This window comes from Musa acuminata, chromosome BXJ3-4, assembly GCF_036884655.1.
Source record: "Musa acuminata AAA Group cultivar baxijiao chromosome BXJ3-4, Cavendish_Baxijiao_AAA, whole genome shotgun sequence".
In the NCBI taxonomy this organism is placed as follows: Eukaryota; Viridiplantae; Streptophyta; class Magnoliopsida; order Zingiberales; family Musaceae; genus Musa; species Musa acuminata.
The window spans coordinates 45,693,524-45,705,562 of record NC_088352.1 but is presented as its reverse complement, the minus strand read 5'-3'; the positions used below and the strand labels follow the sequence as shown (position 1 = coordinate 45,705,562).

The 12,039-nt window shown below is 48.0% G+C and overlaps 3 protein-coding genes and 1 long non-coding RNA gene across 4 annotated transcripts; 1 reads left to right on the top strand and 3 right to left on the bottom strand.

Annotated features, from left to right (window-relative positions):
• Window positions 1–250: 250 nt before the first annotated feature.
• Window positions 251–4,327, bottom strand: LOC135635843 (2-C-methyl-D-erythritol 2,4-cyclodiphosphate synthase, chloroplastic-like). The gene is made up of 3 exons (XM_065147223.1): window positions 3,938–4,327; window positions 3,718–3,848; window positions 251–624 (listed from the first exon to the last, which is right to left on the bottom strand). The coding sequence occupies exons 1-3, from the start codon at window positions 4,320–4,322 to the stop codon at window positions 391–393; spliced, it is 750 nt and encodes a 249-aa protein (XP_065003295.1). The 5' UTR covers window positions 4,323–4,327; the 3' UTR covers window positions 251–390.
• Window positions 4,328–4,995: 668 nt separating this feature from the next.
• On the bottom strand, window positions 4,996–6,356 carry LOC103982593 (transcription factor PCF2-like). Its single transcript, XM_009399563.3, has one exon. It carries the CDS (start codon window positions 6,267–6,269, stop codon window positions 5,268–5,270), a length of 1,002 nt encoding a protein of 333 aa, XP_009397838.2. The 5' UTR covers window positions 6,270–6,356; the 3' UTR covers window positions 4,996–5,267.
• Window positions 6,357–7,321: 965 nt separating this feature from the next.
• Window positions 7,322–9,568, bottom strand: LOC135634551 (protein HOTHEAD-like). Its single transcript, XM_065144920.1, has 4 exons — window positions 9,430–9,568; window positions 8,700–9,341; window positions 7,719–8,622; window positions 7,322–7,584 (listed from the first exon to the last, which is right to left on the bottom strand). The coding sequence occupies exons 1-4, from the start codon at window positions 9,509–9,511 to the stop codon at window positions 7,527–7,529; spliced, it is 1,686 nt and encodes a 561-aa protein (XP_065000992.1). The 5' UTR covers window positions 9,512–9,568; the 3' UTR covers window positions 7,322–7,526.
• A 19-nt stretch (window positions 9,569–9,587) lies between these two features.
• On the top strand, window positions 9,588–10,244 carry LOC135634552 (uncharacterized). Its single transcript, XR_010495385.1, has 2 exons — window positions 9,588–9,723; window positions 9,806–10,244. It is a non-coding gene; the product is annotated as an uncharacterized LOC135634552 (long non-coding RNA).
• Window positions 10,245–12,039: the final 1,795 nt, after the last annotated feature.

The window sequence follows — 12,039 nt, the reverse complement described above, 5'->3', positions numbered from 1 at the left end:
TACACCAGTTCTTGAATGAGAGGTTTGCATCGGATGATTGATGCCAAAAGAAATTAATGGTTAACATTTTCATTAGCCAAGGACACTTGACCACAGGAAAAGATGATAATTTCAGATAGATCTGATGATTTAGCAGAGACTGCAGGGCTTCACTAAAGCTCTATGGAGTTTCTTTCTAGTTCTAAGGTCATCACCAGAAAGAGCTCAACGAGGGAATCATATGAGATTAGTTCACAGGGATATGGTGAACTTAGCACAAACATTAACCATATTTCTGGGCTTATTTATCATTTCTGTCATGATTTGTATGTTAACATTACTTAAAAGTCATTGGAATCAAATACATCTATGATGAAACACATTTTATGAGCTTTCCTTGATGGACAGGCTTTACATCCTAATAAGAAGAACCACTGTATGTGCTGCTATACTTCTATTTTCTCCAAGGCTGTCGACCTTCTCATGTGTTTTTGCTTTTAGATTTACGACGGACGAGTGCGCTCCAAGCAGATCACATAAATTGGACCTGATGGCCTCCTTATGTGGGCTTAGCTTTGGTCTTTGCAGAATCAGCGTGGCATCCAAGTTTCCGAGCTCATAACCAGCTTCATGCATCAGTCTCACCTGATATGGACTAGTATTAGTAAGCCTACTTGAATGCTTTGAGATGTTGTTAAATTATTCTTGAATGCTAGAGGTCCTATAAGATCCCATATTTTTCAACCATGTGTAATCAATATCTGCTCTTAACCGGCTTCCACATGAAGGATGAAATAACTAAATATTAAGAGTGACCTTTAGATTGTCATGAAAGCTCAAGTGAGCATATTTATGGTGTTACAACAGAGAATACTCTTAACGTAACTACCGAAGGAAAAATGAAGACTTAACAGAGCAACACTTCGTACAAAAAAAATGAGCAACACTTCATACATAAAAAATGTTGTATGACTCATATTAACAAAACTATAGCAGGAGTGACGAAGACTGTATGTAATATACAATTCATGCCTCAGAAATGATGAATTGTGCAGTCATATCAAGATGGTTACTGACATTAGAAACTGAAATTCAACTATATATGACATGTTATAACAATAAAAATCAGCTTTCTGGTGCTGAATAATAGACCACATCAATTGTGCAGTCATATCAAGATGGTTACTGACATTAGAAACTGAAATTCAACTATATATGACATGTTATAACAATAAAAATCAGCTTTCTGGTGCTGAATAATAGACCACATCATGCATCCCATGTCCTACGGTTGGTTTTAGGGAAAGATAAAAGGAGAAAAGGGTGAAAATGAGACTAAAAGAAAAGAAAAAAAGGAAAATGGAGGCAAATGAACATCAAAAGTGGCCATTGGAGGCTACAAAAAAGATAAAAGAAGATAAATACCAGGACAGCAAGGCCATAAAACCACTTTAATTATTTTGTGCAAATGGACTTACACTTTTTATGAAAGATTCAAAATATTCACTGCTATTATCCATGATTTCACCTTCAATCCAGACTGAAGTTGCTAAATCCTACCCCCCTGAGTTTCATAGCTGGTGAAACTCAACCAAGCTGTTAATATGCATGGACTCATTGGACTTGGGGTTATATTGAGTCTGTCAGTGACCCAAACACTGCCAAGGGAAAGGTTATCTGGAGACTTATGCTCTCACCACATGTGCTTTTCTAAGTTGCCAGTAAGGACAATATAGATGTTGCTTTTTAGCTATGAATATATGGGCAAAAGATATCCATTTGAGAACATGTAAAAGCATGAATTGGGAAAAGAAAAAGGCAAACAATAAAGAGAAAGGTGCAAAGGTGCGAGACCACAACTATGAAACAATCTGGATAAGGAATGATAAGTGTATGATCTAATCATGTTCTTCCTCAGTCATATTTGAAGATGCATCTCTGTATCTACTGGATCTTTTACCGAATTTATATTACAAGGGCCATGGTTCCACCAGAAATATGAAATTTCTTTATATAATGTTGAAGGTCCCAGCTCAAGAGGCATGTCTATCCAACCTAGTTACTGGATCCCCTGTTCTTTCAGGATACTACAAGAACCATTGAAAGACAATATAAGCCTCTGTTCAAGTTCTAATATATGAGATGGCACTATATGTGATAATCATATTTCTCTTTATCCCCAATTTATTTAACTGTCAAGAGAATGATTCAAGGTTCAATGACACGAAAAAGAGACACTGCTGATCATTTGGTGCAGCAGCTTGCTCATTATTCGATGTTTGCCCTTCAATGATTAAAAGGGGCTTGTACATGAAAAGAATCCCTGCCGACCATTTGGTGTAGCAGCTTGCACATTGTTTGATGCTCAGCTTCAAATGGTCATAAAGGGGCTTGTACATGAAGACTTAACTACCTTTTCTCCCATCCTATTAGGTCATGCAAGTTCTTCCAGCTTCATGACCCAAATCATGGAAGCAAGCCTTGCTGGTCCTCTACCTCAGCTCAGTGGTTTTGATAGAAATAATAGAAGATAAGAACAATAATTGAAGAAGCTTTATTGTAGAAATGAAATAGCTTTAGCTTGAATCTATTAACATGTTCCCTCTCCTATTTATAGGAATTAGGAGGAAGGATTTCCCTAACAGAATAGAAGATTTTCCTCAACAGAATAGAGAAATTTCCTCATATAGTTAGGAAAATCTTATCTTCTATCATGCCCCCGCAAGATGGTGCTCCTGACAAGGATACCAATCTTGGATTGATGCAAAGAATTATTTACAAGCAAGAGGCTTCATGAGTAAAATAAGTGTAGATCGCTGCTGCTGCTGCTGCGATTGCTGTTGTTGTGATGGCACATGCGTTCCCTTCATTCTCCTTAAGTCTGCCGAATGTTGATAGATCAGCAAAGACTACCGCGGTGAGGAAGATGAGGATTGACCACGGAGCCTCTTAGGAATGCAACGGCGTTGGTCACTGGCCGAAGGGTGAAGCTTTACTTTTCTCAGCAACGTTGGTCGCTGGCCGAAGGCAAGAGCGAAGCTTCGCTTTTCTCAACGACGTTGGTCGTGGTTGCGATTACGACGGCTGCGACGGTAGAGAAGAAATCTACAGCAATGTTGCAGTGTTGCTACTATAGCAAAGGAGGAAACTGCAACAGAGGAGGAAGCTGTAGCAAAAGAGGAAGGAAAATAGCTACAACGAGGAAGAAAGGTGGGACAGTGCTGATGAGCAGCACTAGAGATGCCGTAGCGGAAAGGAACGGACGATGGCGCAGAGTAGCAACACCAATGATGAATTGGCAGCGAGAAGAGAGCTTGCTCTAGGCAAGCGGCTCTGATACCATGATAGAAATAATAGAAGATAAGAACAATAATTGAAGAAGCTTTATTGTAGAAATGAAATAGCTTTAGCTTGAATCTATTAACATGTTCCCTCTCCTATTTATAGGAATTAGGAGGAAGGATTTCCCTAACAGAATAGAAGATTTTCCTCAACAGAATAGAGAAATTTCCTCATATAGTTAGGAAAATCTTATCTTCTATCAGGTTTAACTTTCATGAACAGTTATGGAAAGAATCCATCACATCAATTCAAGATTCAAACTTTTTTTTTTTCTATTAGGATTCTTGGCTATGGTTGAATGAGAAACCAGTACAAGAAGAACATAGGAAGCAAACAAGCCAAAGAACGCTCAAAGATAAAAGGAAAAGTAAATCCAAATAAAAAAGCCAAACTCACAGCTTCTCTCACAAAGACTGAAGAGGCTGCACCCTTCCATTTGGGATCCGAGTCTGGAAAGATCTGACCGATGTCCGGAAGGCCCAGCGCCCCCAAAATCGCATCGACCACACAGTGAAGCAACACATCACCTACACAACATCACAAACAAAAGCAAGGGGGGAATCCAACCTAAGGCCATCGCAAAGCATAATTCACGAAGCCCTAATCGTAACTATACCATCAGAGTGGGCCTCACAACCCCGATCATGCGGGATGTCGATGCCGCCGATGATCAAAGGAAGGCCCGGCTCGAGGCGGTGCAGGTCGAACCCATGGCCTACTCGGAAAGGAAGAGACGGAGGAGGTCGAGACGGCTCAGATTCCGCCTCCACCGCTTTCTGCTGCTCCACCTGAAGGGCAGCGGCGGCGGTCAGCGGCCGCAGGCTCGACGGGGGCCGCCGCGGCGGCATCCGGAGGAAGCTGGGGACGGCATGGGCAGAGGGAAGGGAGAGCGGAGGTGGAGTCCGCGTAGATTTAGGGGCGCCTGGCGAGGCCCAGAGGACGGACAACGACGAAGCCATGCTCGAGTACGTCGAGCGAAATGGGGGTGAATCGGGTAGCATAAAAAACCCAATTTTCTGCGATGCATGTATTAAAGACATCTCCGATATTACTCGTGTGGGCGGCGTGTCGTTCGTTATGGACAACACTTTTCCTGCATGTTCGTGAACACTCACTCTTTGTCCTACCGTGCTCTTTATTGGATTCCTAAGTGGCCCCTACGTTTAGACCGCTTGTAAATTTTCTCACTGTTATTCGGGTACCGAACTGGCGAGTATCAATAAATCCCAAGAGTGCTCAGTGGGTGCGAGTCATCCACGTGGAGGAGGAGGATTCGTCTGGAAGCTTCACCGCGTATGGGGTCTTAGTCGTGCATCCCGACTTATGGGACAACGAGACGAAGTAACCACGGCGTCGCCATTAATTCCAGAACTACAAACATGCTTCGCCATCGTAACGTGTTTGGCGTGGGATTTGGGTGGACTTTGTACTTAGTTATATTAATGTCATTAAATCGAGGATAAGGACAGCAATTAAAGTCACTATTGAGTAGTTCAGGGGAGAAAGAAAAGCACGATTAGCAACATGGGTTGGAATGACCACTCGACGCAGAGGAAACAGAGCTTTGCCTTTTCTTTTCCTTTTGCTGTCTGCAACTCCTCAGCCTTTTTGCCTTCTCAGCTGATGCTTACCAAATCCTTCCACTTCAATAAAACAACGCTAAATACTCCCCAAGAAATATAAAGAATATAGATAATTAATATCCTATATATATATATATATATATATATATATATATATATATATATGAGAAAGGTTGGAGGAGGACAACCGGCCGGAACACTGTTACTAAGTAGGTGGTGGCCCATTCTTTGGTCCCACACACTCACTCTAGTGAAATGGCGAGGAAGAGACGACACATACTACAAATCGAGTTAAAAGAAGCAAAATTAGAAAGCAAGGAAAAGGGGAAGCTAAGCCTTCCACATTAGAAACTAATCCGAATCCTAATCTTCGGGACTACTGTCGTCCTCGTCCTCCTCGTCGTCGTCGTCTTCGTAGTCCTCTTCCGCCCCTTGATGACGCTCGCGGGGCCCCGCCATCAGCTGCAACCCCGGCTTCCGTGCGGCTGCCGGCGCAGCATCGCCGCTATCGGGTGCCGCCGGGGAACCCGCCGCTCCGGTTGCAGACACTGGCTGGACCGACGCGAGGTTGATAATCTGCGGCCCCGGCGGAAACGTCCATATCTGCGCCTGGCTCGACGGCGCCGTGGCCACGGCGGCGGAGGGCGGCACCATCCATAGCGCCCCCGGCGGGATCGACGTAGCCCCGGTGGCACAGCCGGCTCCGCCCATTGTCCAGAACGGGATCACCGCCTGCGTCCCGCTCGCGCCTACGGGGGCCAGTCCCGCCGGTATTGATATGGCCCCGTCTCCGGACACCAGAGGGTCTTGGACGGGGAAGTAACCGGCGACGACGGCCCCGCCACCGCTTCGCAACGGTTGAAGCTTCCTCCTCCTCTTCTTGGCCGCGTCCTCGCCGTTCGCTGCTGGGTCGTCCGCCGCAGCGGCGGACGTGGAGGTGACCGGGGCGGAGGACGGCGCCTCGGTGGGGATCTTGAGCGTGCCGCCGACGGTGGTGGCGATTGCGGGGACAGTTCCGGTGCCGGTGGCGGCGATGATCGCCGGCTCAGCCTGCTCGAGGAGCCACTTGATAGTTTCGCCGTCGGATTTGTGACCTAGCTCGCGCGTCAACTGGAAAATCCGGGCGGCGCAGGCGGCCGGCATGCGGATCCTCCGGCCGCGGCCTTCGACCTTGGTGTGTCGGTCCTTGTTCCGGGACGCCGGCCGCCGGAGGATCTGGAACGCCCCCAGCCCCATCATCTCGATCGGCTCCGGTTTGGGGACGATGAACCGGTGAACGGGAATGACGCCCGCCGGCGGTGCAGCCGCCAGTGCCCCGCCGCTCGGCCGGGAATCGGCCTTTCCCTCGGGCTTCCCGGAATCCATACTCCCTCGTCGCCGTTCGTCCCCGGAAAGAAGAGCACGTCCTTCTTCCCTCTCGCTTCTTTTTTCCCTCCTCGCTTTCCCCAATTAACCAATGACAAAGCTACCAAAACCCTAAGAAACCCACACCCTCTCTTTATTCATCACCCACCACGACGAGATCGGAACTCCTATTCCAACTGTGCCCCTATTCTAGTGAACTTTGACCGTCGGATCGTGATCAGGAAGACAGCGTGCGGGTCGGCCTGCACCCGAAAGGGTTAGTTATGGGATTTCGGAGACTGCGTTCCCTTGCCTAAGCTCCACCAAACTTTCCCTGCCTAGGCTACACCCGTGCCTCCCTTCCCTTCTTCTTCTTCTTCTTCTTCTTCTTGATTCCACCGAAAGCGGGGCCCACTGCCCTCTTCAGCCCCTTTGTGTCGCTGGGGCGTGGGCGATTATTTTCGAAATACGTCGTTTCGCTACCCATTTTGTCCACCCGCCTTTTCATTGGAGCAACACATTCATTGCGTTTCTCAGGTGTGGGGCCGACGAAATACCATGCGTCGACGAAGAGGTGGGGGGCGGGCTCAGGGGGAAGGTTGGGTGGATCCACACGAGGGGCACGTGGCTCGTCACCCATCGTACTCGGGACGGAGCCCGATCCACACGGTGGTCCCCGGCACCAGCCTTCGCCCATGCCGACGGGTGGACCGAGCGTGGCCCCCACTCGGGGCGACGGACGCGCGTCGTGGGGCGACGTCCGTGGCCGGCATTAAAAGTTGGGGTGGACCAGGGGGCGGGAACAAGAGCCGGGTCCCACACCGGGGGAAGGCGTGTCGAAGCGCCCCCGCTTACCAACATTGCCATCCGCCAATCGGACGGTAGGCATTGGGCCTCCATCAGCATTAGCGTCTGATGATGATGGATTAGGGCACAGAGCAGTGTCCCCGTGAACACCCAAGTCCGCTTTGCTTGTTGTCACGTGGCTACACCGAGACAAAGGTCTCATTCGTTCATCGCAAAGCGGATACGGTAAATAGTCTCAGTCGATTTAGACTCAAACATGTAAAATATAATCAACAAGAAAACGAAATTATAATTTTTTTTACAAAAATATTCATAATAAATTATAATTAGGATGATTTATAGATTAATGTTCTGTCGAACATTAATTTATTCATCAATAGATGTATTGACAAGCAAGACACACGAAAAGTGTTCGAGAACACAATGCTCAACGTAGATCATCAACTTCTTCAGCTGGCATGTCCTACAGCCTTACATAATCTCCACATCTCCATCCAAACGCTGCTTTTGTATCTGAACTCCCATGTACCTGCAGCACAAGGTAAACCTTCAATCCAAGCAGATAAGGATGGTGCCAATCGTGGTCCAAGCAATCTGCATCTACCATTGTTACTCGTCAACAAGATTAGTCAGCGAATGAACGAGGAAAAGAGTGTCACTTGCCTTCCCAGCATCATCACGGTAGCTTGGGGATTGGTTCCAGGGGAGAAAGTGAAGGTGGAGCCGTCGATGACTCGGAGAGCATCGACGCCGAGAACCCTGTAGTCATGGTCTACCACCTGGCCGACTTGGCACCCGCCATGGTAATGCCATATGGTCAACGCGAGGTCCTTGCAGTACTGCTCCAAGGAGGTGGAGTCATCGTCGTGCCTCGTTCGGTTGTTGACGATCAAGCTTGCAGATAGGGTTATGAGATCTTCCACGGATTGATTGGAGTTCCTGAACTCGGACATCTCTTTTGTCTCGATCACTCTCTTTATCGTCTCCATGCCCTCCACGCACGTCCGGACGTCCTCGGGTTCCACGAAGTAATTGAAGGTGACGGCGGGATTGTCTTCTGGATGGAGATTCTTGAGGTGGAGGTGACCTCGAGACAGCGGGCGTGCCAGCTTCTCCCCTATCAGTCCGCCTTGAAATGGATAGATCTCTTCGTTTCCTTGCTCGGAGGAAGCGCGTGATGGTTCAGCACCGCTGCCGGAGGAGGCACCGAGCAGAGCAGCAACCAAGTTGAGGCCGGTCAAGGACTCCACGTAGTAGCCCGACGGAGCAATCCCGACGACCTGCACGGAGGTGATCTCCACCGGCTGCGGCGAAGGGATGACGATGAGGGACATCGGGTTGTCGGACATGCCTTGGCCGACCATCGGCTGGTCCAGAACGACCTCGATGCCCAGGGATCCGAGGTGGTCAGCCGGGCCGACGCCGCTCAGCATGAGCAGTTGCGGGCTTCCGAGGGCTCCGGCGGACACTATAACCTCGCTGCCGGGGCAGTCTTTCAGGTAGGCCTCGTGCACGTTGCCCTTCTCGTCCTTGTACACGACACCGTACGCCCGTGGTCTCTGTCTTCCTGCATCATCATGTCATATTTATTGTTCGAATGCATCCACTAAGAGCGACCTGTAATGCGTGTAAGAGTGCTCCCACCTCCGTCCCTGAATAAAATCCTCTGCGCCGTGGCGCGCAAGAGCACGGTCAGCCTGTTGGGGTCGGCGTACTTGAGCAGGTCGGCGGCGGTGTGCCGATGACCATCTCGATCGAACGTCGTCCCTCCGATCTTGGTTCCGTACAAGTGATCGTACGTAAACCCGTTGTACGGTGTCACTCCGGCATGGAGAAGCCCCTCCTTCAGCGCGGAAGTCCACTGAATCAGCTGGGGCTCGGAGGCCACCTCCTCCTCCACCCATCGGTAGGACCGGTTCACCAACTCCACGTCCCAGCCCATCTCTCTCACCTCCTGGCCGCTGGCGCGGGAGTAGAACCCGGCGTTGATGCAGGTCCCGCCGCCGAGGACGCGGGCTCGCGCGTTGATGACCCCGTCCTCGGAGACGAAGCGTTGGGTGGGGGAGGTTGGAGTGAGGTCGGCCAGGTTGCGGACAAAGGTCGCCAGGTTGGATATGTTGCTGTTGCCGTAGGGAGATCCTCCTCGTTCCAGCACCAGCACGTCGAAGCTGCGCGAAAGGGTGGCGGCCAAAGGGCAGCCGGCAGTTCCCCCACCGACGATGATGTAGTCATGGTAGGACACCGTCGGACCGTCCGCTGCATGCTTCACGAAGGTGTAGGAGGGGGCTGTCAAAACAGAGAGACACAAGAAGCTTGTCAGCATCAGCGAATGAAGAGGGTACAGATGAATCTCAACTAGAGACAAGAGACGGACGTTTCTCAGCGTGGCAGAAGCTATGAAAGCACAGGACGAAGACACTTGCGGCAAAAAGGATCCTTTGCGTGGCCAACTCCATGATCTCAAGCTTAGGTGGGAGGAGGATTTGAGTTCATGGATCCATGAACTGCCTTATATAAAGATACGGCGAGCTGTTTATCCATGAGGATTTCCCTTGATATATCCGAGTCTTTATTAATCGTTCAACCAGTAAAACGTCGAACGCTGCGACGTCAATTGTGGCCGCTAGCGGCGGCGAAGCAGGGCATCGCTTGCACAGAGAGGGGACAGGTCGGAGCCTAATAACCTCATCATTTCAATCTCTAATATGAATCAGATGCAAGTCAATGACTTCTTTTACGATTATTTACAGGAAACGGTTGACTTTGGAGGGATCGAGAATTGCTGGTCACACACGGCGTCTCGAGGTCACATTCAACTCATTAGTGGCAGTCCAGTTCTTCAGATACTCCATGGAGGGAGCTTCACGCTAACAAACAGCATCGTGGAAAGCAAAGGCCAACGACAAGGAGGAATAGATCCAAAGAGTTGCAGGACCTGATAACTAGATATTAAAATGATTGAAAATGATTCGTCCAATACAACTATTACAACTGTGAATGCAAAGTTATTCCTGGCAACCATTTCTGGAGAAAAAGGATAATTAGATATTAAAATAGGTTTATCTTTAGTAAACAATGATAAATTAAGAAACTCTTGTCATCATTCTAAGAGCTTGAGATGGATGAGTCAGTTAATTAGTGGTTGTATTGTTGTTTCCTTTGAGAATCAATACCATTAGTATCTTTTAATTTATAATATTTGTCTGGAATATTGCTATTGATAATTCATTTTTTTTGGCTATTAATATCCCTTTACTTTATACAATCATTTTAAATAATAATAAAATATAATTGTACTAAATACAACTTCTCAATTATTAATTATACCCTTATTTCTTATAATAACCCCTCAAATATCATTACTTCATATTGTCATATTTCATCTGTCGGCCAATCGTCTAGTTTGTTAGGATCGAAAGCACTAAGAGGGGAGGGGGGGTGAATTAGTGCAGCGAAAATCTTTCAGCAATTTAAAACCAAACGAAAGCTGCGTTCGTCCGATAAAAACGATTTCGATGTAAAGGCCGATTCTAAGATTACTTAAGATTAAGCGCAGTTTACGTCCAAGCACAGTTTACGTCTAAACGCAATTTGCGTCTAAATATAGTTTGCGTCTAAACGCAGTTTTGCGTCTAAACTCAGTTTACGTCTAAACGCAGTTTTACGTCTAAACGCAGTTTGCATCTAAACGCAGTTTTACGTCTAAACGTAGTTTTACGTTTAAAAGAAGTTTACGTCTAAAACGCAGTTTTATGTTTAAACACAGTTTGCGCAGTTTACGTTTAAACGCAATTTTACGTCTAAACGCAGTTTGCGTCTAAACGTAGTTTTATGTATAAACGTAGTTTTTCGTCTAAACGTAGTTTGCGTCTAAAACAGTTTTAAAGGGATCTAAACTCAGAGACTAGTTCGTAAAAGCACAGAAAACAGTTTTGCAGAATCAAAACACAAACGTAAGCTGATCGTACGAAAAACACAGATTTACGTCTGAGTGCAAATTCGAAAAGGTCAGCACTTAGAACTTGTTCATAAAGGCGCAGAGAGCAGTAGTTATGTAGGAGGTTTGCAGTAATGATAAGGTACTCGAAATAAACGCAAACCAGAGATTTAGAGTGGTTCGGTCAGTCTTGACCTACTCCACTTGGCTTCCTCCTCCGACGAGGTCACCGACGTCAACTAGCTGCCTTCCTTCAATGGGCGAAGGCCAACTGCCCTTTTACAATTTCACTCCTTTTGACGGGCTCAGGAGACAACCCTTACAGATCCTTTCTCTCCTCTCTTTACAACTCAAGACTTGAAGAACAGAAGAGAAGAGAACTTTTGGACTTTACACAAGTTTGAGCTCTTAGAATCACTGAAAAGATCAAGAATTCGGTGTGGATCTGTATCTTTTCAGTGCTGAATGGGTGGGGTATTTATAGGCCCCAACCCAGTTCAAATTTGGAGCTCAAAACGATCAAATCCCGGAATTCCGGGATCAGGCGGTTGCACCTCCTGACTGGAGAGGTGGCACCGCCTGGCAGAGCTCGAAGACCGAGCTCAGGCGATTGCACCTCTCTGCCAGAGCTCGAAGACTGAGCTTGATGGTTGCACCGCCTGACAGAGCTTGAAGACTGAGCTCGGTGGTTGCACCTCTCTGCCAGAGCTCGAAGACCGAGCTCAGGCGTTGCATCTCCTGTCCAGAGAGGTTGCACCTCTCTGCCAGAGCTCGAAGACCGAGCTCGGTGGTTGCACCTCTTGGCAGAGCTCGAAACTTGAGCTCTGGCGGTGCTACCTCTTGACAGAGGAGGTTGCACCGCCCAGTCTCGCTTGGAGACTGAGCCCTGGGCGGTTGCACCTCTTGGCTGGGGCGGTTGCACCGCCCAGTCTCGTTGGGAGACATAGCTTGGGCGGTTGCACCTCTTGGCTGGGGCGGTTGCACTGCCCACAGCAACTTGGGTCCGAATGGGTTGAACCATTCGACCCAATCTGAGTTCTTCAGGGG